Source organism: Ornithodoros turicata, chromosome 6 (genome assembly GCF_037126465.1).
Source record: "Ornithodoros turicata isolate Travis chromosome 6, ASM3712646v1, whole genome shotgun sequence".
Lineage (NCBI taxonomy): Eukaryota > Metazoa > Arthropoda > Arachnida > Ixodida > Argasidae > Ornithodoros > Ornithodoros turicata.
Genome location: NC_088206.1, coordinates 7,203,509 through 7,230,190, shown reverse-complemented (window position 1 = coordinate 7,230,190; position 26,682 = coordinate 7,203,509). Strand labels below are relative to the sequence as shown.

The 26,682-nt window shown below is 44.6% G+C and overlaps 2 protein-coding genes and 1 long non-coding RNA gene across 5 annotated transcripts; 2 read left to right on the top strand and 1 right to left on the bottom strand.

Moving 5' to 3' along the window:
• Nucleotides 1-1,039: 1,039 nt before the first annotated feature.
• LOC135398961 (uncharacterized) lies at nt 1,040-7,274 on the bottom strand. Of its 2 annotated transcripts, XR_010424161.1 has the most exons (4): nt 7,101-7,272; nt 6,163-6,221; nt 4,369-5,972; nt 1,040-4,327 (listed from the first exon to the last, which is right to left on the bottom strand). It is a non-coding gene; the product is annotated as an uncharacterized LOC135398961 (long non-coding RNA). The 2 variants fall into 2 exon arrangements; XR_010424160.1 differs by having other exon boundaries at nt 4,369-6,221; nt 7,101-7,274.
• On the top strand, nt 7,224-13,838 carry LOC135398959 (ubiquitin-conjugating enzyme E2 W-like). 2 transcript variants are annotated; one of them, XM_064630544.1, is made up of 7 exons: nt 7,225-7,451; nt 7,931-8,014; nt 9,386-9,477; nt 9,548-9,650; nt 9,713-9,868; nt 11,616-11,691; nt 11,796-13,838. In XM_064630544.1, the coding sequence occupies exons 2-7, from the start codon at nt 7,970-7,972 to the stop codon at nt 11,807-11,809; spliced, it is 486 nt and encodes a 161-aa protein (XP_064486614.1). In that variant the 5' UTR covers nt 7,225-7,451; nt 7,931-7,969; the 3' UTR covers nt 11,810-13,838. The 2 variants fall into 2 exon arrangements, with proteins under 2 accessions (XP_064486615.1, XP_064486614.1); XM_064630545.1 differs by lacking the exon at nt 7,931-8,014 and having other exon boundaries at nt 7,224-7,451.
• A 1,316-nt stretch (nt 13,839-15,154) lies between these two features.
• On the top strand, nt 15,155-19,383 carry LOC135398960 (ubiquitin-conjugating enzyme E2 N). The gene is made up of 5 exons (XM_064630546.1): nt 15,155-15,272; nt 15,704-15,805; nt 16,411-16,555; nt 16,891-17,031; nt 18,996-19,383. The coding sequence occupies exons 1-5, from the start codon at nt 15,243-15,245 to the stop codon at nt 19,031-19,033; spliced, it is 456 nt and encodes a 151-aa protein (XP_064486616.1). The 5' UTR covers nt 15,155-15,242; the 3' UTR covers nt 19,034-19,383.
• Nucleotides 19,384-26,682: the final 7,299 nt, after the last annotated feature.

The following is a 26,682-nucleotide window of genomic DNA, read 5'->3' as shown; positions in this document are numbered from 1 at the left end:
GCAACTTGGGCTGACGTCGTCATAATGTCACCTGCGAAGGCAGTTCGTAAACTGCGTTTTGCTCAAAGCAGTGGCCTAGTCCAAAAATATTTCTGGAGGAGTTCTATGGGGACTTTACATGGGTGAGGAGGATTTCATTATCATCTCTTCCAAATGCACTAACCAAACTTACAATTTGGGAGGGGGGGGGGGGGGGGGGGGTAAACCCCAAACAGCAGCTGCTGCTCGAAACAACAAAGCAACGATGCTAGTCTATGTCGTTCAATTCGATGTACACAAGTCCATTTCTACATTTTTTCTTCAGCTTGCAAAATTATTTTCAGCCAAGGTGAAAACCAGCTTCATACTTTGAGCCATAATGACACGGAAAGCATTACTTAAACGAGCAGGAATTTCCATTTCCTACTCGTTTGTAATGTGTATAACCTTTGACAATAACAGCTATCGAGCAGGTTGGTACGTATACATATCTATTCCAATAGCGGCAAAACGATGTTAAGACAGGTCACACACGACCAGCAGCAGCACTTTCAACCTTTGGATTTGATTTTTGCAATATACACACCTGCCAGATACAGTGTAAGGCACACTGGTGTTATAGAATAGAACATCGCGTAGAGGGGTGCAGAAGCTGCATGGCATACCTCATAACCATGCTTGGTTGAGAATCTTATTAGATTTGGACCATACTTGGCCCATCATTGCTGGTGCCTCATGGGACGCTATCTAGCCAACTAATGCCCGACTAGAAACCAAGATTGGTTCTACAATGGCCCCAACGGCATTGCATACTGGTCCCTGTGTTTGTTAGGACGGTTTGTCACATACTGGCCCAAAGTTGGCGGTATTCAGTTGGCCGAGTAAGGCCGATGTCAATCAAAGCTTGGCCGAACCCTCTTTTTCGCAAGCTCGGCCCAACTAGGCCGAACAACGATTAGGTATAGGAATGTCGTTTTTCTCCATGGGAAGCACATTGTCCTGCTTACTGCTAACAGATTCGTTCATAAATTTGGCCCCGTGCCCCGTGTGTTTCTTTTAAATACAGACAGGCAAGCTTTGTGCTGATGGCATGTATACAGTTTATTTATTTATTTATTTACCCTCAGGGATACAGCATTAAACAGGGGAGGGGCTTGAAACAAAGCAGGAACAATGTGGAATACAATAAAAAAAATAATAAAAAAACAACAACAACACAACGAACCAAAAACACGAGCATAGATAGTATCACTGGTGGACAATCAGATTAGTATATGTAAAGCTTAAATAATCTTACGCTGCATTCACGTGGTCGTGAAGCAGTTTACTGAACTGTCTACCGTCAGTGATGGAGGTAAGGTGACCCGGGAGATGATTCCATTCCAGTGAGGTTTTAGGTAAAAGTGAGTCAAAACACGTTTTAGTAGTGCAGGATGGGACACCAACTTTCTGGCGATGATCAAGCCTTGATGAGACGTATGATGGATGTACAATTAAATGGAGTTTTAGCGTTTCGTTGTAGTAATATATCTTATGGAACAGACACAGTCGAGCAAACTGGCGGCGAACAGTCAAGGAAGATAGGTTAAGGGCTGATTTCATCGCAGTGACACTGGCTGTACGACTATAATTTCCGAGAATAAACCGTGCAGCACGGTTCTGAACCATTTCCAGTTGGTGAATGAGTGATTGTTGCCCTGGATCCCACACCGAAGCGGCATACTCTAATTTAGGAAGAATTAGCGTTCGGTAGAGTGTTAGTTTAGTTTCCCTTCAGTTGACGATTGAACCCCTGTATGCAAGAAGGGGATAAGTCGAAAAATCCCAAACCGAAAAAACTTCGAGTATTTGGTGAAGTAACTGCAGCCGGGTTACCTCGACTAATGCAATGGAAAATGTGTAACATATATGTTTGTGTTTTTTGGGTCTGTGAGTTAGCAGAAATTGTCCGTGAGCATGGTACATCATTTTCCAATGTAACACCGCATGCACACACCCTTATCGCGCAAATACAAGCAGCTTTCACAAGTCGTACTTTGATTGCTGGAGAACCAGGTAGGGTGAAGTCACCTGTGCGTTGCAGAGCAGTCTAGGTCGAGCGTATCGTGCTGCTAAACGAGCACAATCTTGAAAATATATCGTAGGTGACCAGCATAATATGACTTATTAGCTTAGTGCTCACGTTTTTTTTTCTTCTTTCTTTTCGATTACAACGCTCAGTATCACTGCCGACACAGTCGTGTTAGTTAGGAAGAACGTGTTTTTCGAGTGGAAGCCGCAGTTCAATTTAAGCTATCATTTGTATGCGTGTGTAGAAAAGGGGCAAGACCTGGCTGCCCATCCTATTAACACACATACATTTCTCGTTTCTTACCCTCCTGTAACAGGTCAATAAATTGCAATACGGTCCTAAATTTTCTATGGCAGGTACATGTTGGTATGTGGACGTCATTGCAGCAAAAATACACGAAAGGGGATTGCATTACATGCATGGCTTGCTTATTGCATACAGAGGATCAATTACTTTATATATGGTTATCTCTAAATTAAAAACCCGAGACTGGGGGACAAAAAACGACAAGCTTGTCTGTGTTATGGATCTATACCACCAGCTCGCTTGCTAACTCTCTATCCTCTCGGTACTGTGTATATATTTTTGTCATTTTCTTTGGGGACTGTGTTGCACGATTTACCCTAAACATACCCGATCATCGTGATCATTTTGTGACCTTAGTATCAATAAAGAAGTATCCTTGATCGAAGACAATTTGTCGCCTTCTCTTATGTTTTTGTCATTTTTATCTGCCCCTCTCCCTTTCTACTTAATCTGCATATCAATATACTTTGGTTACGGACACTTCACTTTTTGTAACCAGTTGGAAGGAGAAGTGGTCACGAGATAAGGGTATTTCGAGGCTGTCGGGATCCGGGGCCCAAGAGCAGTGGCAATCATATAATGCCGAAAATCATGAGACCGAACTATCAGAAAGCTGGCAAGTCGGAAGACAGACCTATCGAAAAACCGAACAAAGAGGAGCCCTAAGATATGAAAAGCATTAAAAAGTACAATTACTACATAAAGTGTACTTTCACTAAGTCGACGTTATATGTGAATTGCTGTAGCAAATGAATCATAAACAAAAGAAAGAAAGAAGAAAGGACAGAAATCACGGGACCTGCGGTGTTGGATATACGTATATAAACTCAATAAACTGCAAACTAAATTTTGAACATCTGTCAAAGAAATTCTAAAAAAATCTTGGGGGCGACACGTGATTCACATTTACCACCTGCACTTGTGTCTGTTTTCCCACGGTGGTGGTTCCCCGGAAAAACCCGTTCATGTCTTTGGAAGACTTGCTTTGTGCATGAGCTATGGTGCTTTTGCGCAGAAATAGGACAGCGTTATGTTTCTGATCCTTGTTGTTTAGTTTCGAAAGCGATTGCCCTATCTACAGGGATCTCAAACACGCGGCCTCTTGGCCATCAAAGAGAACGAAGCTACCCTCTCGAAATTTAAAGACGAATTAGGAGAACAGATTTTCAGGCATTGTTTTCAGCCTGGCCCCAGTACTGCTGCTGCGCAGTCCAAGTTAGGTAGAATACACTGCATGCGAGCAGTCCTTGTGGCTCTCGAACCTCACAAAATTACGGACACGGCAACCTGGTATTCGCGTGCGGTATGGTATACTAGCACACCGTAGCTAATGCGAGGATTGAGTCGATCTTCTGTCCATCCTAATTCTTATACTATATCAAATAGTGACATTAAAACCCGGCTTTTGAAAGAACTCAGCCAAAAAGAAAAGCAAACTGTCAGTTCGAAAGAGAGGTAGTCGAAGTGGCTGAAATAAGAAGTGGCTCTTCCAGTTGAAGCTTCTATTTGTTTGATGGATAAGAAACTTGAATTTTTATTCAAATCATAGGCATTTTTTTTCACTTGTGTCACCCCTTATCACTACGATGGTTTTGTTTGCACATGCCTAAAAATGTCATTTTGAGGGTCTTTTCTGACATACTTGTACAGACTTCGACTACGGAGCTACGGCAGACAAGGACAGCAGGAAAAGATCACCACTAGGCAAAACCCCCAATCCCAACGTTCAACCTTCCTTTTCTCTTTTTCCAGAAATAAACCAGTTGATTATGGAGTAGTGTATTGTCCTTGTCTGCCGTAGCTCCGTAGTCTAAGATGTCATACCAACTAGCCCACTCTACATTGTTAATCAGTTTTATACTTGTAAAGTGCTGGACAAAAGCTTAACATGCTCTGGCACACTCCTCCCTCCGAGTGACAAGCTGGCAGCGAATGGTATCGTACGGACTTGCATACAGGTGACTGGGCTACCTATACGCGCATGTCTACTTGCATACAGGTGACTGGGCTACCTATACGCGCATGTCTAAGTCTGTACGGTCCCATTTGCTGTCACTCTGAGGAAGGAATGCGCCGGAGCGTGTTCTCTAACATTTGTCTAGTACTGTACTCGTTGTTTTGACATGGTGGGATAGCAGTGCACCTGCGCACATGACTGCGTCGGGTTTCTTACCATTATAGTTTAGTTGTAAGCAGCTCTGTCCCTCCATTGTCCCATCTGTATGCTCTTGTTCCCTTTTGCAGTTATGTACCAACTGGCCCAAATTTCTGCACTTCTCATTAAACACAACATAGCAAACCCGAAGCCATAACCCACTGTGAATATGCCAGCTAGCTCTTTCTCTTTGATTTTCTATACTTATTTTCCAACTGTGAACTAAGGCAGCAATACAGTAAGTAAATGGATAATTCGGAGTGCTACTGAACATTCTCCTAAGCCTTTGTGAAGGTCGAATAGTTTTTCATACTATCAGCACTCTATTTGGAAGGCCGCCCATTTATTGGCGTTAGCCTAGTAAGCCCATTAATTTTTGGTGTTATCCACTATCCGGCTCCACAATAACTATGTCGGTCCTGTTTTTGTGTACAATGTTATGTATGATATACCAAAGTTTTATGGTAACTACAATCGTTTCTTTTCCTTGTGGCCCTGCATGATGTGGTCGAAAGTCAATATGCCCTGTGGCTCCAATGGCGTTCTTAGGACCCAAATATACTGTCTAGGTAAAGTTTTGTCCTCAGTGCCACGGGGGTTCAATGATATAGACTGGCACACAATTATGTCAAGTACACCCAAAGACCTTTTTTCAAATTCTCGTATTATTGGACTACACAAAAAGAACTACCTTTACAGTACGGAGAGAAAGGGGAAAAATGGAGGCGTCCAGTACATTCTCCACCTCACTTTTGTTGAGAAACGGTGATAGCTTTTGCAAAAGACATAGAACAGACATAGTACAGGTCTCTCGCAACAACCTCGACATTTTCTGCTTCATATTTTCTGTGCGAATGAATAACAGGAGTTATAGTCGGTTCCACATACTGTTCACCTTAGCAATGTGTTCTGTGATGCATACTTTGACCATCCAAAAAGTGGCAGAACATGACTCCTTCAACTCTAAATATTACTGTCATCAAAAATACAGTGCTTAGTGAAATGTATGGCATTTGCAACTGCAATGATTGTTTTCTATCAGCACTGTTGTAGCCATCATGCTTGAGTTATGGTTAGTTCAGTGATCTTCTATCACCGTCAGGGTTTCTTCTACCAGCAGAACGCTAGCCATTCTGGCAAACATATGGTGGCCCTGACAAGGGCCGTTTGTTTACTTCGTCCAGGTCTGCTGCTTCTTCTCTAGTGCACCATGAAGCTACTGAAGAATTCCTTAGCATGACCACAGTCCATCTTCTAGTGTCTATAGTTCCCTACGGGAGCACACTGTTGGCATAAGACAATCCGTGGGGTGGGGCATCGTCATGCAGCTGGTGCCTGTGGGATGCCCTGGACAGCATTCAGACATGAATGCAAAAGGCCAATCCTGTGGGAGTGGCGCACTTGATTACAGTGTGCCACCAGAGGCCTTCTGTTGGGTCAGCTCTGTTTGAAGAACTTGAACTGAAAGTAAAACATAATTGTGAGTAGTGTGAAATTACTGAGAATTATAAGTAAAGCATGTCAGTTACGAATCTGTCAGCTCAGCACGAGAACAATTGGGTGCCTGCTTTGGTTGGCCTTGTGAGGAGTAGCATAAGCAGGGGTATGCAAATTCTCCAATAGAATCCCAATATTTCTCTCTATCCCATACCCAATTCATATATCGCATCTGACAGTCCTGGCCTTTTTGGTCAGCTACAGGGGTTCCACCTGGAAACAATAGAAAGAAATGCATTTAGGCAACAAAAAGCTTCAAGATTGCAGCTTTTAACATGCTGGATAGCATTTCACTCTCCGTAATTATCATTTGCAAGCCTAAGGTTTTGGCAATGTCATTCATAAAATCCTCTATAATTTTTGAAAATTAAACCATCTGATCACTCACTGTGGCATTTGTAAGCTATCAAAGGCCACATGAGAAAAGAAGAATATTGTTTGATTGTTCAAATCGGATCGGGGCTTAAAACCTGAGGGGTATCATTCGTAACTGCTGCTTGACCGCAGGGTTTTGAGCCCTAAATTCTAACTGTATCACACGTTAAATCACTCATTGAGGCTTGTATAAGCTATCGAAGCTGCACGAGAACAGGAAAACGTCGTTCGGTTGCTGTAATTTGGTCGAAGCTTAAAACCTGAGGGGTATCATTCGGAACTGCTGCTTGACTGCAGGGTTTTTAGCCCTAAATTCTAACTGTATCACACGTTAAGTCACTTACTGAGGCTTGTATAAGCTATCGAAAGCTGCACAAGAACAGGAAAACGTCGTTCTGTTGTTGTGTCTTGATCTGAGCTTAAAACCTGAGGGGTATCATTCGTAACTGCTGCTTGACCGCGGAGTTTTGAGCCCTAAATTCTAACTGTATCACACGTTAAATCATCACTGAGGCTATTTATAAGCTATCGAAGACTATATGAGAACAGATAAACTTTTTTGGTTGTCCAAATTTGATCGTCGCATCATTCAGCACTGTTGCCTGCAAATCTACCGAAATTGAACTTATTTAACTGATTTCACCACAGCTGAAACAGGTCGCGAATGCTTCACTAAAAATTCGGGAGTACAAACACCAAGGAACTAAAATTACTTACCTCCATGTGGTAATTAGCATGAAACAAGAAGCACAACACACAACACGTCAACCCACGACAGCGCGAAACCGACGACTGAGAACAATCGATGTCTTCATGCGCTGACCAGGGCACTACATTCATAGCCACCGCCGCCGAGGCGTACGAACACAACGAATGATACCCCTCAGGATCTAGCGCCTCCCTTGGAACTGAGGGTTCATATTTTCGCATATCCTTTGGTTTGTAGTGGTATCGGGGTCTTGCGTTTGTGCCTTGGATATATGGGTGTCGCTGAGCAATGAATCAGCTGGATACCCGATCAGGCCACTGAAAGCGGCCCCTCAACGCGACATTATGGCGTCAATGCAGGTATGCTTCGAGGGCTCAATTTTTGACTGTTTCACAATCGTTGCTTCTCGCTTTTGACATATGATGGGATCGCTCTTTCTTCGGCCTCGACGCACATTGTAACAGCATAGCCGCGCTGTTTTCATTGTGCAAAGCGCAATTGAAAATGTCATCCCGGCAGCTTACCGATTTAGATGGAATCATCAACTGTAATTGTTTAGATTCAAGACTTTTGTGCACCTAACCACGTCGCGAAAGTACGTCTCTCATCAGACAACGAACGAAACGGAGTTCCGTATCATTGGGTCAGTGTGCTTTGTATATGCATGAGCGTGAACGTTGTAATTCACCTTACTTAGGTGTGAACAACACGCTTTCAGTCAGTCGCAGCGAAAGAGGTCCCGAAGTAATGAAATAACGCCAGATGTTCAGTTGTCTTACTGCGAAATTAGTAGCCATCGTTTGGTGTTTCTCGTGCCCCGTTTTCATATAAATTTCAGGGTCTTGTTCAAGTTTGAACAAATGCATGCCAAAGTCTAATGGAACCCACCTCTGCTACAACGAGCGTGGGAGCGCTCAACACAGTATGTTTTCGTCACTTTCAAATATAGCGTTAACATGCAGATAGAGCCGTTGTCTGCGTTGATATGCTACGATGACAAACCCGACATTGTTATTCGTGTCGACTGTGTAATTTCTATTACCTATATTGTTCCAGCTTTCGTGGTGAATGCAGGAAAGCGTTTTGAACAAGCCGTAATAATCTTTTTATAAGCCATCAAGTTTCTTCAATTGCATGTTTGCTGCTGTATATAGTGAATGGCTAATTTGAAAAAGTAATGATCCAAATGCCGGTGCCTTCATTGCCAAAGAACCATTGATGAGAAACAACTAATATAAACGAATTTTTCTCCAACTGTTCTGAGCCGTGAAACTACCCATTCTCGATTCTCCATCCTCACTTTGCCCTTCTTGGACAGGCTTTCTTGTTCTAACCCATGTCAAGACGCCCTTGCTCAAAACACCTTATGTGGGTACTAATTACTAATTAACTAAGGAGCAATTAATTACAAGTAATTTGGATGCAGTAATTAATTATTGTATCTAAATACTTTCAGAAATGAGTAACTGTAACAAATTACATTTTGTGTATAGCTTGTACTCAAGGCGTCACTGAAGTCATTAGTGCGAAAAATGGTATCCCTCGCTATCTCCTACGATGGTTCCATGCGCGTGGGCCGTTCTTCGGCATGAAGGGCAAGACATTAATGATCCCAATGTAGATTACCTGATTGGGATACTCTGTGAACACGTGGGTGGAAGGATATTTCACAGCACAGCAGTGGAACCACAACGGAAACTGCGGTTTGAGGACCAACAACAACGTGGAAGCCTGGCACCGATCACTCAGTGCACAAGTGAACAAAGTCGATGCGCAATATTTACACTTTCATCGACTTAACCAAAAAGGACGAAGCACCGAACCACATTTGCCAGCGGCAGCTTACTCACGGTGGGAGCCTCTGTGCCCGAGGGCGCCGAAGTGGGTGAATAATAAAAAGTTGAAATATCTCGGAAGGGGACCTCAGTGATGGAAGACTTACTATGTGTAGTGCGCGCAGCATGCTGCCACGGTATTAAATAACGAAATTGCACCACGAAGGGAGTTTTGAGAGAGGTTAAGGAGGCGACGGGTAGAAACGGGAATGGGTAGTTTCTGTAAACGGCCGCACCAGTCTCGGTTACTACCGGTGGATACAGCATTGCACGAGTGTTCTAGAAATCCAGGTTAAAGCCCTGGCAGAAGCACAATGTTTTTACCAACCGATTTAAATCGAATAACAGAGTTTTCACGCTTGTTCTTGCGTACATATCTTGGGTTGATGTTAGAACAAAGAGCAAAAATTTAATTTAGGTAACGGTACAACAAGCCACTACATGCACATTTGTTACAGAAACGTTTGCAGAAGGAATTGATGTCAATGCAAAAGGAACCCCCGCCGGGAGTCAGTATAAATGCCAACAACATTGGAGCTAATTTAACGCAGTACGTATCCTCCTCATATCTCTCCTTCGTCTCTTTGAAATCGAGCTTACGTCAGTGTTTCCTCGCTCAGATGGGTAGTCGACATGGAAGGAGCCACGGGTACCCTCTACGAAGGCGAAAAGTTTCAGCTGTTATTTAAGTTCAGCCCAAAGTACCCTTTCGATTCACCCGAGGTGAGCGCCTTCCAGGCGTTGCTCTCGTACCGTCACCCTAAACCCGGTGGGTTATTTTACAGGTGACTTTTATAGGAAGCAACATCCCAATCCATCCCCACGTGTACAGCAACGGCCACATCTGTCTCTCGATCCTGACGGACGACTGGTCTCCGGCACTCAGTGTGCAGTCCGTGTGTCTCAGTATTGTCTCTATGCTGTCCAGCTGCAAGGAAAAGGTTTCGACGCTTTATTTCTTCTGTTCGTACCACGACCTTACTAGATTATAACTAGAGCCTGAAGTTTTCGGGAAATTTTTTTTTTCTAAATTCGGGGGGTTAAAATGGGGTAAATAAACATGTGCACTAAATTCATGCGAATTCGGGTGAAAAAAACTTCCATTACGCTAAAATCGGGGAGAAATCGGGCTCAGTTATTCAAACTAACAGTAGCGGTTTGGTACAAACGGTGATGTAACTGCATTTTTCTGCCAAACAAGTAAGTTGGTGCATTCCTACAGACATCCCAGAGAGGGCAATTTGCCTGGTAAAAATCGGGTTTCACCCTAAAGAGGCAACCTTCAATTCGGGGTGCAAATTCGGGGAAGAATCGGGTAAAACCCTAAAACTTCAGGCTCTAATTATAACGCCCATGTCACAGGCACCCCTTCCCTCATCGGCCCGGTTATTGCTTCCTCGACTTCTGCAATACTTTGTGCTTCACCTCACCTTAGTATTTTTGTACAAAAACGGTGGATGTCCTACGGAAGATGTTGATTATCATCATCATTCTACGTATTTTCGTAGGAGCTGTCACTGTCGTCTGCTACGGTAGTTGTACGTCCGCATCTGCGCGTTCAAATTTCTATTGTCCAATCACGGCGTAGATCTTGCAGGCCGATGAGTAGCGCCCCCTAGCGGATCGTGCGGATGGGCTCCCCATCGCGGTTGCCGATTGTGACGTGGTCGGTATAATCTGGCAGGTCATGGTTAGCTCACGATTGTTGCTTCCAGAAAGTGCAATGTGCGATCCCTTCAAGTTATGCACATTTTGATTACACAATACGTACAAGGGTGCATCTTACCAGGCACAAACCTTGCAAACTGGTGCACAGCTGAGGGGTTCCCTCCTATTAAATTTTCCAGCCATTATCCTATTGTACGGATAAAATAACAAATATACAGCAAGTGCCTGACTGTGCTCATTAAATGCCTAATTTTCTTAGCTTTGGGGAAGTTTTGTTGTTGGGCACGGATGCTTGTGGCAGCGCCGTCGACAGGTGACAGAAGCTATTTTTCTTCTGCTCCCCTTTCCAATGCCATAATTATTGATACAACTTAAAAGGTACAACAGTACAACAACAATAAAAGGTTATGAGTAGAGCCTGAAGTTGTCGGGAAATATTTTTTTCTAAATTCGGGGGGTAAATATCAGTAAAAAAAAACATGTGCCCTAAATTCGTGCGAATTTGGAAGAGAAACTTCCGAAGTGCTAAATTTGGGGAGAAATCTGACTCAGTTACTCAAACTAACTGCACTGGTTTGGTACAAGCGGTGACATAACTGAATTTTCTGCCAAACTGTCCATTGTGTGCATAGTGTTCATTCCTACAGACGTCCCAGTTAGGGCAATTTGGCGGGTAAAAATCAGGTTTCACCCTAAAAAGGCAACCTTCAAGCCGGGGAAGAATCTGATTAAACCCTAAAACTTCAGGCTATAGTTACGAGTGAATGCATCACATCACAGTGCTATGTTATAAGTGCAGAGGATGGCACACATGGTACATCAATGCTATCGTGCATCATGCAATGAGCCTGAACATCTCTTGTACAAGTGTGGGGGTTGGACGGCAGTGCAGTGTGACGAGGTACCTCAGTCCTAATCAAAATATAAGTAAATAAATAAATAAATAAATAAAGATGTTTTGGAATGAGGCCTTTGTCACTTTTGTCAGCTCCTTTAAACGCTTCATCTTGCTCTTTGCAGAAGAGGCCTCCAGACAACTCCCTCTACGTGAAGACGTGCAGTAAAAACCCAAAAAAGACAAAGTGGTGGTATCATGGTAAGCGAGCTTTTTATTTTTTATTTTTTTTCCTGTCCGTTAACTCGCCATAAATGATGCTCTCTTTTTTTTTTTTTTTTTCTTTTTTTTTCCTGTCGTTGCAGATGACTCTGTCTGATGTTGGATGCCAAGTAGCCTCATGTTTAACATTGTTCCATCATGCCTCACACACTGCACTGCGTTGTCTTACGGGCGAACTGGCAGACTGTCCTAAACGTCGCTCACCAGAACTTGATACGCAGTTCTTTCGGGGTTGCTTGTACAGGACAGGAACATGACATAAGCTCACCGCGATTGGGAAAATCGTGTCAAAGCTCTCTGTGCAAACATTCTTGCAAAAGCATGCTTTCCCACCTGCTGTACAGTGGGGGCTGTGAATTTTTTTTTTTTTTTTTTTTACAGCTGTGTAGCATTAAATTTGAGGTGGCCCTGTAGGTAGCGCTACAGCTTACTTTTTTTTTTTATGTAACTGACCTGGTAGGCATTTTTTAGTCTGAAAGTTTCTTTTTTTTTTTTTTTTTGAAACTGTAGTTTTATGGAACAAGATGAAATTTATGTTTTGCAATGCTGGGTTTGCATGGAGGTTCTGTGATAGCGTGTAGGCATTTCAAATCCCTCTGCTCTGACGTGCAGCACAGTTCAAAAAAAAAGAAGCACAGTATGTGTGTTGTTATTGTTTCTGGAAGCTTTTCACATGTGGGGAGTACTTTGTTAAGTCGTCCCCAAACATTCCCTGTAATACGTAGTCCTTTGGCACTATACCTAGGTAGGAATTCGTATATTGCCCCCCCTCCCCTTTCATCAGCCGAGTCACACTGCTGCACGTGTTTTTAATTTATCTGTTCCATTCAAACGCCACTAGCATTCTGCCTCTCTCTTAATTTCGTGTGCCCTTTTTATTGGACAAACATCCCTTGAAGGGATTTTTTTTTTTTTTTTTTCTAGCAGGGCACGCCGAAGTGTACAGAACATTGTGGGTTACATCCCAGTACCTTTGCTTTTACTGCACAAATAATCATCCGCATTGTTTATGCAATCTTTCACCTTTTTCCATCGCAGCTAAAAGACCTCAGAGAGTCGTCTTCTATGCTGCTTACGACTGGTATAGCCTCGCTTGTAATTAACCGACTTCCCTCAGAAAAGCTTGCCTGTATCGTGTACATGCACACATTTTTAGACGAGGTGGGAAGTGCAATACTTAAGCTGCCCTGTCCAGCGCAGGGAGTTGGTAATTCGCACAAGGAACTTCCAGCTGACGAAAAGCGTAACTAGAGCGTAACCTATTCAAGGGAGATGTGCTGTCGATGTTATGTACATAAAAGAACCGTTGGAGTTTGTGGTGGCTTCCTGTATATTCTAGTCAGACCTTTATGTGATGTGATTGAGTTTTTGTTTACAGAAAGCAACTGGCATTTCTGCTACAATGTGGCAGTGTGAAAAACTTAGTTGCAAAATGCTATGGCAATCTTGGAAGAATAATTAAATATAACCTTTGCATAATGTTACCGGGTTCATCTCAAGTAAACTATATTTTTACGAGATAGTTCATCACGACAACGCAGTTGATCTGCGGATTAATTTTGCCAACCTGAGGGTCCTCTAACGTGGGCTGAAAGCTCAACGCACGGCGCACCATATTTGAAGTCCCTCGCGGAAGACTGCATATCTAAACGACTTGTACCAAGTTGCTGACATGCTCGACCGGGATCGAACCGGCATCCGCGAGATCAAATACGGCGGACACAGTACGAACTGGTCCACCAAGGCCGGTATTTTTAACCGAAAGTGCTAATCCTCATTAACTGGTGTCTTTGTTCTCATATACATAAGTCCATGATGTATTTTTTCTCTTGCTCGCAGTATTTATTTTGGTTTTTGGTGAAGCAGGAGCAGTGCATGAGCAGCTGTTGCGATGCTGTTAAGTTTGACACTTCACATAAATTCCTTATCTTCCATTGATTTATTTGGAGAAGAATTTGGACTCTGGATCACTTTCTATGTATGCCTGTACATTTGACAGGAAAAATGCTGTACCACCTTTTCTGAGTCATGTGTGTCATAGCATTCGTTCACACATGAATGCCGGTTGCATTGCTAGAAGCATGTAGAACATAAATAAACCACCATTTGTTACGCATTTTTTTGCAGTTCTGTGCTGTTTGTCCAATTTTTTTGCCATCTATGAGTAGTCAGCAAGTAGAGGTGAGTGCAAGTTGTGGTAGGCTTTTCTTTTTCCCTCTCTATTTAACCAGTGATTTAATCTTCCCATCAGCTTTTTCTCTTGCCATCTGGCAACGGTATGAGGCTATCGGGTAGCCATGAATTTTGCTTGTTGTCAACGTTGTTAGCTGTTGGATTCTAAACCATTTTTCCCTCCTCCCCTTTTGATGCCTTTCTGCTAGTTGATGTTAGTTTCATGGAAGGCTTTAGCATTGTGGTTTGGTGCAGTGTTAAATTAATTTATAATCTATAAAAAACATTCTACGCCAAAAAACCTCATGGAACTTGAGATAGCCTCTATGCCTTGAACAAGTGACCAAAGGATTGGCTGTTTTGGACTTGCACTGTGTAAAAGGTCACTGACAAAAATATGAGGAGGTGTCCTCAGATGATGCCGCCTTCAAAGTGGAGTGGTGGTGTCTCATGCCTTCTGCCAGCATGGAATCCCTAGGTAGCTACACCACAATCAGGAAGAGGTTTCTACAACACAACACCGCCATTTCGTCATCTGCTTCAGCTGAACGAGTGGTTCCCATGAAGTTTTCTGGCAAGGTAATGGCATTAGTAACGCGTTACCTATACCATGCAAAAGAAACGAGTAATGGTAGTACGTCACAAAATTTCCATTACAAAGTAATTTTCCCCATGTCTGTGATGATGTGACATTTAACACGTGGCTCGAAACCCTATCTCATTAGGCATCACTGTATGCAAAATAGTTTTGCTCTGCAGTGATTCGTTACTGCGCATCAAATTTACAATACAAGGCACCACCACCACCACCTCTCGAAACTCTAAAACTGTGCTGCGACCTGAAGTGAACGTAAAGGAGTGTAAACGAAAACGAAGTGTGCTGCTCTCGTGCAAAGTTCACTAAAGTCTCTGAGTACACTGAGGGCAATCGAATAGAAACGTCTGCACTGCAGCTTCCCCGAAAACGACAGTCGTCTGCTCCACGGTGCACGGACGTCAGAGAATGTGCAGCCTTTTCGCATGTGCACTCGTGCTGCATTTTTTTTCAACCGAATGGTCGAGTGTTATGCAAAGGCTACACCTCCACTGAATCGAATGCAGGGCCACCGTATGCACTTTGCACTAGTTCAGAAAGTGCATGGTGAAGCGTGCACTTGCTAGCAGCCGCCGTCCAGCGTAGCGCATAGCCTTGTCAAACTTCGACAAGTTTCAACCAAGACATAGATGTCGCTGCAGAAAAAAAAAAAAGTGAGTGTTCGCCCTCTGGGGGCATTCTGCCAAACGCTGAACTGAAACAGGCCTGTTTGGCTGGCATATTTTCTTTGTGCCCGGTTTAGACACGAGTGTATTTTAAAATAATGGCCGCATTACCGAGGAGAATTATTAAGGTAAGCAGTGGCAACTTTATACGTGCCACGAAACAGATTTATCCCATCATAAACAACGTCCAGAAAATGTATTCCCGTCCTCTATGTTGATGGGTGAACATGACGTTGACATTAGGCTTGGCGTATGATAAGCCGGCAGAGTTATATCGTGCAACACCCCAAAATTACGATGAATGAAAGCCGTTTGTGCTGCAGGGGTAACCCCTGCCTTTAAGGGACGTCGACATACGCGTGGATCTCTCCTTACCTTAGAAGTATGAACTGTTCCCGTAGTGGGGCGGGGGTGCCCCATCTTTGGGTCATAGTCGACTTCTTAGAGCCGGAATTCGACTTTCGGTTACTCCTTGAGCGTCCTCGATTCATTCCTCTTGTGTATTACAATGGATCCTTGTGTGTATGATTCATATGCTGCGTTCTCTGTTCTCTACAAGGAAACTCAGCGTCTGATGGCCGAACCCGTACCGGGGATTAGTGCAATACCAGATGAGAGCAATGCTAGGTATTTTCACGTCGTCGTTGCAGGACCTGAAGGGGTTAGTATCACTGCAGCTTCATGCTTATGTAATGAGGATGGCATGTGTTTTGTATGGGAGGTTCGATCGCTGTGACGATTCACACACGTTGCGCTAAATGAAATGTAACTAACAACACAGCTCAAGAGGCTGCAGTATCGAAACTAAGCAGTACTGCAGACACAGCGCTTAAGTGATGTTGCCCATGGTTTCCTGTTTTGACGAAGCAGGCAGCATATACCTACTCCTTCTGACGGGTGGTTCAAATTCTTTTTTGTACTAAGGATCTTACGCTTGAACGTTCTTCAGTCACTGTGGCAGCGTGCACACGGGGCAACTTTTGCCTGCGAGTATGAGCAATTTTCGAGTTGCTGGCAGTCTGCCGACAGGGGCAACCTCCAGCAACTCCAAGCAGTCAGCAAGGGGAGCGTTGCCGCATGACCTCTGATGACAGTACCATATAGGTTCTTAATATGTCTGACCATGGACTTTGAGAAGAGCAAGCATAGGAATGATATTAGTTTATGTTCATGTCATTACTTCAAATACTTGATGCACATGTGCCCCTCACATGGAAGTATGAAGCTGTCCTTCATCGTTCTTGATTTCGTCCCTTGCAATTCCAGTCTCCATTTGAAGGCGGTGTTTTCAAGCTAGAGCTTTTTCTCCCTGAAGAATATCCAATGTCTGCTCCCAAGGTACGGTTCATGACAAAAATATACCATCCAAATATTGACAAGCTAGGACGTATCTGTTTGGATATCTTGAAAGGTGAGTAGGCGACACATTCACCCGTAGTCGTGTTCAACTTTAGAAGAAAAAGAAATCTAGTCCGTCAACTACATGCACCCGCTGGAAATAAGGGGACGCAATAGCGTGCCAGGAAAAATACTTCAGTGCCACCATCCGTAGGGTTGCGCACATTCTGCCGCTGGAGGGAGTGTGACCTCTCTGGTGTCCAGCCATCCTATCTGCGGAGCAGTAATATTTTGAGAGCTGAAGGACTAGGTTTGTTTTCCTCACGTTTAACGGGACTACAGTTTTAAGCCTCGCATGTAGTTACCATGTGTAGCTGGGATGGGTAACTCTTCATTCCTCTGTTGCAGACAAGTGGAGTCCGGCACTGCAAATCCGAACGGTGCTCCTCTCAATTCAGGCTCTGCTCAGTGCTCCAAATCCCGACGACCCTTTAGCAAATGACGTAGCTGAGCAGTGGAAGGTGAACGAAGCAGAAGCCATCAGGACAGGTGGGTCAAAGCAACGCCACCCAGGTACAGAAGGCCTGCGTAATGCCTCCTCTCACTGTTTCGAAAGGTGGACGTGTAAAGTCAGGATGTCAGCCAATAGATGATTTCAAAACAGGCTTCTTGTGGCTACCCATGCGGCTCGTGGCAGCTCTTCTCCGTGGCTGCTGCCGCAGAAGCACGGTTGCCATTGGCTGTCTCTTCACTGTTACATCGTGTTGTTTAATAGCGATCAGGCTTCGTTCCTAAGTGGTGTTGGTCAAACTCCTCCAAAACTGCTGAACACTAGAATCCTGCACTCAGTGGAGGTTGACTGCAAGCGAAGTACTCAGCAATTTACATTTCGTGCGTGTCAACATTGTCTACTGTTATGCATGTTACACTAGAAAGGATGTAGATTAATGCGATATCCATCTATGGAAGACATGTCGACTCTCCAGCTGCTGGAAAAATCTGCAGTGTGTGTTCTGGTTTGATTGGTTTCGAAGTCAGTCTGACCCATGGTCACTAAAAATTGAGGCAGGGCTCCCACCGCCAAACCACTAAAGTGGGTGTCAACATAGTTCACAGATTCACACAATGAAATTATTGCACTTTGCAATGCTGTGGTAGTTGAAAGGGTTATGACCACAACGTCGTTTGCACGTTTCACTGTTAAGATTTCCTTGTCCCTGTGCTTATTCCTCGAACTCGAGGAATTGTTTCCCTCATCACATCCACACCAGTGACACAACAATGAAATACTTGAAGTGTCCACATTATTTCAGCACGTAGTAAATATGCACCCTTCGCACTTGTCATTGTCCCACTCATTGCATCCACACCAGTGACGGCGACACAAACAGCTCACTGGCGACTGAAGTTTCATGGAGCAGTGGGAGCATAATTCAGTGGGAACCATGTATATATAACAGTAAAAGTTGTGATAACTAACCATTTCAAGACCTAAGGAAAGCTAGTTGCTTATTGGGCAGTGCGACAGAATGGGTGCTGACACAGGGAGTTCCGAAAGCTGCCATCGTTTCTGCCCCTATGATCTCCCTGATGATGATTTCGCGAATTTGTGTGGAAGTGCATTTTGGGAAAATTTTGCCGAACCTTAATTTTGCAGGTTCCTGCGGCAATGACATGCGTGCTGGTTTTTGTGAGAGCAGGTATCTGCAATGCCAAGCAATACAGTATGCGAATACACTATTGATATTAAGTGGCGTTTCAATTACAGAAATGTCTGATGAGGACTAATTGGTGAGAATAACAACTCATCCAAAACAATTTCAGGTCAAGACATCTGATGAAAGTGTGTGTGTCATTATACCGAGTAGCGCGAAAGGTTTTGATGTGTGCAATTTGTTTCCCAGAAAAAAAACTCGCATAAACGTAGCTTCGCGCCTTCACCCTTAACTCGCCACTCCAGCTATAATGAGGATGAGGAGGTGTGATGGCACATCACCGATGACGGCATAAGGAGACTCGTTCTGGTTTGCCGGTCAGTGGGGGTCAGCGCATTGTCCCTTTGCTGCCGTAAACCTGTTTTGCCAGTTTTCCCGGAGAATTGGGGGTAGAAGGAGCGGCCGAAGCATTACCGAGCAAGGAGAAAGGCTTTATCAGAACCCCGAACAGCCGAGTAGCGGACGACAGCGGAGTAGCAGACAACATTTCTCTAGGCCAATCAGGGAGCGTTCTCCTTATAGCGTCAGCGCGAGGTTCCAGGCAGACCACAGGCCGGTACTGCTCTTCACCACCGTTGCGCACGGTCGCTTTTTGCGGCGTATTTTAAATTCAACTTCCGCGATAATTATGACTCTGTGGTGTAAATTACTTCGCATGGTGCATCTTACTGGCAAACTTAACAGTGTTATAGGAAGAAAACTCGGTGTTAAAAATGACTTCTGTGCTGCTTTAAGTCCTCGTGAAAATTTCCGCTTTTACACTAGTTCGCTAATTACTCCTAAATCCTCTCTTTTCAGCACGAGAATGGACTAGACTATATGCCATGAATGCCTGAGAAGAAAAACAAGGCGGTTTGGAGTGTGTTTTCAGCGGCTAATGTGAAGTATCGCTACGACCACCATGACTGTCACCGCCAACAAACTGGGAAAATGTGGTGATACCAGCAGGACTACGTTGGTAGAATGTCCAAAAGTGTACATTACTATAATAATAACGTCATTGACTTTCTTTTTGCACTCGTGCACTAGACACAGAGCCTTGTACATACCTGCCATTTTTGTCCCGATGATTTGGTTGTTGCCACCAAACTGCCTGAGGCTGTCACTAGGATATTACTGTATTGGTCTTGTACAGATTTCCAATAAATTTTTATTGTTTCTTTTTGAGAAGCATAATGGCACTGCACCATTTTTTCAGCCTCCGTTTTTTAGGTCATTTGTGATTCGCTATTGGAGAACAAGGTGAATGTTGTTTTGTTTACCGAGTTTCAACACAAAAGAAACACATTGTCATCCGTGGATCTCAGTCTGTATCGGCACTGTGAACCAACCGGAGGAATATAGATGTGGGAACATGACGATCCTGCCTTCTTTTTTCTGCCTTTTGGGCACATATTTTTTGGGAGGTGGGGAGTGCTAGGAAAATCCCCAAATTGGAGAGACAGAGGACAGCTACTGTGTGTGCTTTTGAATGATGCCTTCTAAACCGTGTGCGCTAAGTAAGCTATCGGAGTGGCCTTAAGAGGAGGGTGACATCGCTGTCATGTTAGACTCTGTAGTAGCCAGATGAGGTGCTTCAATGAATGCAATCATGCATAATTCACATCGTGTGTCATCAGGCAGCCCTCTTGCTTCCAGAACAATAGACGTTCGATAAAATTTCATTACTGCAAACAGTATATCTACTCTATAGAAAAAAATGCCAGTACCTTTCCTGTTATTCATAATTTCACACAACCCAGTACATGAAATAATATTCTTTCATTGAGACAAAGTTTCTCAAATTAAATAGACCTTGAAAGGACATTTGACAAGCCTACGACCATTTTCAATTTGTTCCCCCGTGGTAAAGCATTCAACCTGTGAAATATGAAATTGAAAATCGTTCAAACAGCGAAAATATACGATATTCACCACGGCCATAAACGGCGGCAGCTACGACCCGCCTGTGAGGCGAACGGCGAACTGGTCGTGACGTCAAACACAGGGGATGTCTCCGATTGGCGGACGGTCTTTTGCAAACTTTGAAGGCAATCTTGCGAATTTCGTCACTGTCGGCAGTCGGCACAGTTCCCTTAGAAGTCGGCCCAAGACGCACATTTCCCCAGGGCGTCAGTCGTGACGTTGCCCATCTCTGTGAGGCCGACAACGGCTTGCCCTTTCACGAGCACCACCACCACCTTCGTCATGACAATGGCAAGCCCTCTCGCCATCACCACCACTCCCTCATGAAATATGTTTTAATTTTACTTGGAGCTAAGCGTGTCTAATCGTTGACACAGAAGCTTACCGGAAGTGTAATGTAGCCGTTGATTGTCGGCATGGTTACCGGAGCACGATTTCCTATCTGAGCTGCTGCTTCGTCAGAAAATGTCCCTGTCGGTGGCCTTTTGGGAGTTGCTGCGTGCAGAACGGTTTCTAGACTCTGTGTGTGTCTCATAATCTCTTCCTGCGTCGCTGACAATTTGCGTTTCGCCAACACTCATTTCGACGGCAGATGCGTCGTTTGTTGTCCAAACCGAAACCGAAACCATGCACCCACGTAGTCCGGTAGTGTGTGTGCTGCTACGATACAACGTGGTTCCGCGTCATTTATATTCTGCAAAGCAACATGCTAGCATTAGATAACCAAAAAGACACTGGAAATGTTCTAATCTCATAATTTCCGTTTGCCTTCCGCTGCATTGACTAAACGTATAAAAAAATTCAATTATGAATTACCTGCCTCTTTCACACCATTCTATGTAATGGAGAATATTTAGATGGATATTTAGATTTAGAGACGTATTTAAATGCACAAAATTTAGCGAATACTTTCCGCCGAAAATCTGCATCCGGCTCCTAGCAAATATTGTAAGGGAGCATGCTTCTCGAACAATCTAATGAATGTTGTCTATATACACGAAAAATTTGAAGCCGGCTGTCGAGACTAACAGTTGTTACGGAAAATACTCGGCACAAATGTCCGGGTTTGTTGAGTGGTCATTGCTTGATTTTGTAAAGGTGAGGCAATATGCGCATTTTTACAAATGTTACACACCATACATGTCCTCCACAAGTCATCACTTTACGTAGTTTCAGAGATTTCTAAATCACCGCTCGCGAAATTTTCGTTGCAAAAATTGCTGTACACACATCACGTTCAAAGTCTGCCGTCGCTTCAGTCAGAGTCTGTCGGCCAGGTTCAGTGACTTCTTTCTTTCTAGTTCGTTTCTTCATTTTTTCTGGCCTCTACTGCACGTGGGATAAGCTACGACCCTTTGCTATGCTATTTGTGCATGTAAATGTACAAAGACCATCCTTTTCTAGCGTCTGTTTTGTTTCCTAACAGGAACATGATATACCGTACCCACACGCGGTTGCGATAGCAAGCGGAATTTGCCCCGGAAGTAGCAGACGACGGAGCGCTTACGTCACAAATCGGCGAAACCGACATCACCTACTGGCTGAGAGGACTGGATGTTGATGACGTAAGCCCGCTTCGAAGGACGATATCCGGCGGCACGCCCCCGCTATTTTTTTGCGTGGCAACCGCGCCTCCGGTGCACTGAATACGGTTAAAAGTAGATGTGTTTATGCTAGTGAGGGATCGTGGGAATCGTTCCCGGTAGAGTACTCGGAATTCGCAAAAATCATTTTATGGCCACTATAGGCTTGGTCTGTTGTATCCAGCGGTGAGCGACTAAATTTGAAGCAGGCAGAATAAGGCAGTACGTAGCATGCAAGAAGGGCAGTGACATTCGTGCAGTGTAAAAGCTCATATAGATAGTAACTTTAAATCCGTAAATGTCTAAATTGGTTATTTCTTATTTTGCAGCCTATCTAAAAAAAAAAAGGCGTAACACAGTTGCAGTAATGTCTTCCTGAATGTTATTTCAGTGCTCTTTAGTTAATATTAATGTGCTGTTGCACTAGTGGAAACAAATAGACATACAGCGACAAAAAGCGATAGAAACATACGAGGAGAAACAATACACTATCTACGACCGAGAAATTATCCAGCAGGTGGCTGCTTCAGAATCCTACCGAATTTGTCATTGCAATCTACGCGTTTTGCGCGTGTGTCCTCACCAAATTCACCAAGTATCTAAAATAATTTTTAATTTTGAGGGGTATATGAAATCACGCGATGCCCAAATACACCGACGCGTCTGGCAACATTGCTCCTCGAATGTAATTTTTCGTCTCCGCCTCCACAACTGCTGGTGATCTTGTAATGTAGGATGGAGAGTGGAGACCCGTGTTGTTGCTGGGGAGACCGACGCCAGAGCTCGCAGTGACGTTATCTACTTGGAGAATCCGAAACTATGAAGTTTTGTGGCTTCGGAAAGTTCGTGGAAGCACGTAATGTGGCGACATCTGTATTTTGCGTGCTGAATCTTTGAGAGAGGTTGACTTAGAATTAGAGGTGCGTGTGGGTATCCGCGCGGCATGGTGGTTCGCGGATAGAAATAGGTTTGAAAATCGCGCTGATAAAGTGCGGATAAAACCGCGCGCCTCTGCGGTAGGCGCGGTATCCGCGGTATCGGCATTTTAATTTTCAGATAAGGATTAGTGTCTCTGCCGACGTCCTCTGGGGTAGACGTAATTGAAAGCACGCGGCTCTGACATTACGGCAGGCGTCTACTACGTCTACGCCAGTGAGGAAGGAGGAAGTGCAAGAGAGGTCACGTGCCCATGACTACCAATAAGAATGGCCGGAGCTGTGATGTGCCATGTTGACAAGTATATGTTCGTTTATTGAACTTGAGAGTTGACTCTTGGTAGGTGAACATGCCGCAGCGCGGCTCTCGTGACATCATCCCACTGACAGCTACTCCTGTTCTGACGTTAAAGGGTTCACCACTAGAGGTGCTCCAGAGTCGACTCCTAGCGACCTCCTCTCGATGCGGGTCGCTGGAGTCGATGACATACGATGACTATACCAGTGATTTCCCCAGAAATTCACTGCTGGGGGGGGGGGGGGGGCTGCTGAGCTTTCAAGGGGGGGGGGGAGGGATTTGCTTTGTGAAGGTTCCACTTGCGGGATTTTTCTTAGACACGGAAATAATCGTGGCATAATGCTGACATATCTGGATTGCTTTCCCGTTTTATTTGTACATGGTATTACGTTAGGACACAGTTCATTAGAATACAGATTCATTATGAACGGCATTTCAACATTAGGATGCATAATCACACGACCGACAAAGAAAAAAGACTTGCGCCTCGTCTCACGAAGCTCAATGAATACCAAGCAACCAACGGTGAAAACCTTAGACGAAAAAAGCAGAATACCTCGCTTGATTGAGTTGGGCGCAAATGGTTCTTGATGATCCACATTGAGTTTGCGTGCCCGCGCGCGTTTTTGCTCGTATTTGCGCGCAATATATGCATAGTCACTTTCATATGATTTTGGACAAACGCATGGTACGATCATCTGCATGTCTGTGGTCCTACAGCCCTAGTTTGACAGTACAGGATGTAATTCGCTGCGCCGGACTCACTACCAGAACGTGTTGGTGGCCAGCTGGCTGGGTTCACCTGAGAAATTTCAGGGGGGGGGGGGGGGTGTTGCGAAAATGCAGGGAGTGTGTACACCCCCCCTGGGGGGAATGTAGGGAAATCCCTGGACTATACGTTATTTGTTCGGCAATGCGGCACTTTAAAATATATTTTGAGTAGTTGTTGTTTTTACCATGTATATTCACACATCCAAAATCCCCACGGAATATTTTAGTGGAAGAAAACAACAACAAACCGTTCACGGGGCAGAAGTTCCACCGCGTCTTATGTTGAGTATCTGCACGGCGCTGGAATACCGGGAATGGCGAAGTGCGCACATAGCAGACGATACCAAATAGGCCCTGTCGTCTGCTACGGAATATGTTGTGGTTGAATCGCAGGACATCCCCCATGCTTAGAAAACGAAAGCGAAGCGAAAGCTTAGAAGAGCACGAAAAGATATGACGTTGAGATCTCGTGCTTACATGGCAACAGGAAGCTATGACGTCTTCCGCAAAAGTCGCTCGTGTGACTACACGGTTAGTCCCACCACCAAATAAGTCAACATGTGTCTTTCTTTTTGTCCAAACAGTCTCAGATGCAATTAAAGCGTTGTAACAGGAAACGGATAGAAATCCTCAAGGGGAAAGCACACTGAATTGCGCGTGTAATTTAGCCCCCAGCCTTCTCTCATGTGCATTACAGCCTGTATATTGAATTACCATTTTGCACGTCATATGAAGTGGGAGCTCTGCAAGCATGGGGACCATGAAAATGTGGGCTTACACAAAGGCTAGCGTTGCGTGCTGAGGGCTTGTGAAAATCGGAATCGCACATTGGACGCCTTTGATAGATGTGGTTCGTTGTATCATGTACGCATCATGCTACACGCCATCATCACGCCATCATGCTACACAGAAACTTCCGCGTCAAGCTCTGACGTCGGAGGAGCGACAACCTCTATCGGCCACTCCAATTGGTTCTCAAAATCACATGACCTCGCCCACCTAGATGCAGAAGGCCTGCTTGAAGGTGGTGTCTGCGAGGAATCCGGAATTATATAAAGGCAATGCGATATCCACTTGGGGATGCCTTCCATGAAAAAAATAAAAATTAGCGAAATTCGTCCGTATTTTTTCACAAAAGATAAAAAAATATCGAATTCGAAACCAATTACCAGCTTCCGGTTGAAATGGCCCTTCCCTGCTTCTCCTCTTCCGGTGACGTAATTGGCATTGCCGACGAGATTCCCAATCGCTCAACTGGCGGCGTCGCCAGGCTGGTTGCAATCCGATACCACCGAAAGCATGAACGCACATGTTTCTAGCGACTGTTCGGCAGCGGACGGCGAGTCGGAAGACCGTATTTTGTGTGCCTTCATAACCGACTCCCCAGTGACGTCGGTCCGCACACTGTTGCCTGAATTCAGCCGGGAGCGCGCAGCCGGCTGCAAAATCCGATTAAATTCATTTGCTAATGCTTCCGACTGTTTCAAACTGAAATATTCCGGTTACATGTATTTCAGGCATCAACTATTCCGATCGCTCCTTCAGCTCAACTGTGTCTTTTTGTCGCCGCCTCCTCCACTCCTCCTCTCACTCCATCGCACGCGGACATAAAAGTTCGGGATGGCCAATCGCCGCAGACGATTTCAAACACAGGCTTACTGTGGCTACCCCTGTGGCTGCCCATGCGGCTAATTTCGGCTTGTCTCCATAGCAACGGCTGCCGAAGCACGGTCGTTATAGCTCATCACGGTCGTGAATAAAATACGTTCCTGCGAAAGACGGGCGGGCGCAGGTGACCTGCAGGCACGTGCATGCAGGGCGGGCGCGAGGCCTCTGTCCGCACACCTCTCAAAACCCCTCCACTCTTGGAAAGAGCGTATCAGAGAATGAGGGAACACCATGACGTAGAATATTCCCCTGGCATGTGACTCGTGACGTATAACGGCGCAGAACAAAGAAGAAAGGCATGTTCAGCAGCTCATGTTCTGCAGCTGAGGGTTGTTTATTATGGAGAAAGGTTTTTCGATGCCACGCGAGGATCGTGTCGGTCGTCCGCGGCTGCTTTCTCAGACTGTTTTTGTTAGTCTGATTGCGCAGTGACAATACACCGCACAGCGAAAATATGCTGCACACGGTGACTCCTGATGCTTGACAGCTAGATGAGAGAGATTCGAGCCATGTTAAACGTCACCTCATTGCTCCTTTAATGGTTTCAGTTCTACCGTAAAGTAGTCCCAGGCATTGCAGTTTGTTGCCGACGATCTTAAAGGGAGACTTCGCAAGGATTCGAAAAAATTAGGTGAGCATCATACAGAACACGAACCACCCCCTCGACACCGAATACAACATTCGCATTCATTTTGCGTGAGTAATTACTTCGTAAATGATGACAATAGCACACAGAAACCGAAATTCGAAGAGCAGAAAACAGAGTTCCATACTGGCCCTGTTCATCCGCAGGAGGATACCGTGACGTCTTCCCAGCATTGTCGTCTGCTTCGCAACTTGCATTCTCCCTTGCCGGATGCCGGATGATGTCAGCAGTGTTGGCAGTGTGTTGCTTTCAGTGCCCTCTCGCTTCACAGAGGCGAAGCGCTCGCTTCGTAATAAATTCGTTTGAATAAAATATGCACTGTTTTTGGAACGAGATATTTCGTACACATGTCCCTGACATCCCAAAGGTTACGGATATACCAAAACCTTTGTGGTGATTTTGTTGCGGAGTTCCACTTTAACTCTGCCGAAGTATTTCCTCCGTTGAAGATTGCGAGCTCCTTTTTCATAATGAGGTAGACAGCGTCTGTGAATGGAGTCGTCTCTCTGTAGGCCACAAATTTTGTGGTTATTGAGCGTGCATTTTCTGTTCGCGATCTTGGCATCATGATTGACATGTATAGGTCTTTCTTTTAGGCCTCATCTGGGACAGTTTGCGGGTTTATTTCTCGGCTCGTAAAGTACAGCCTGGGTTTCATTTGCATTGGTGACTAAGCGAA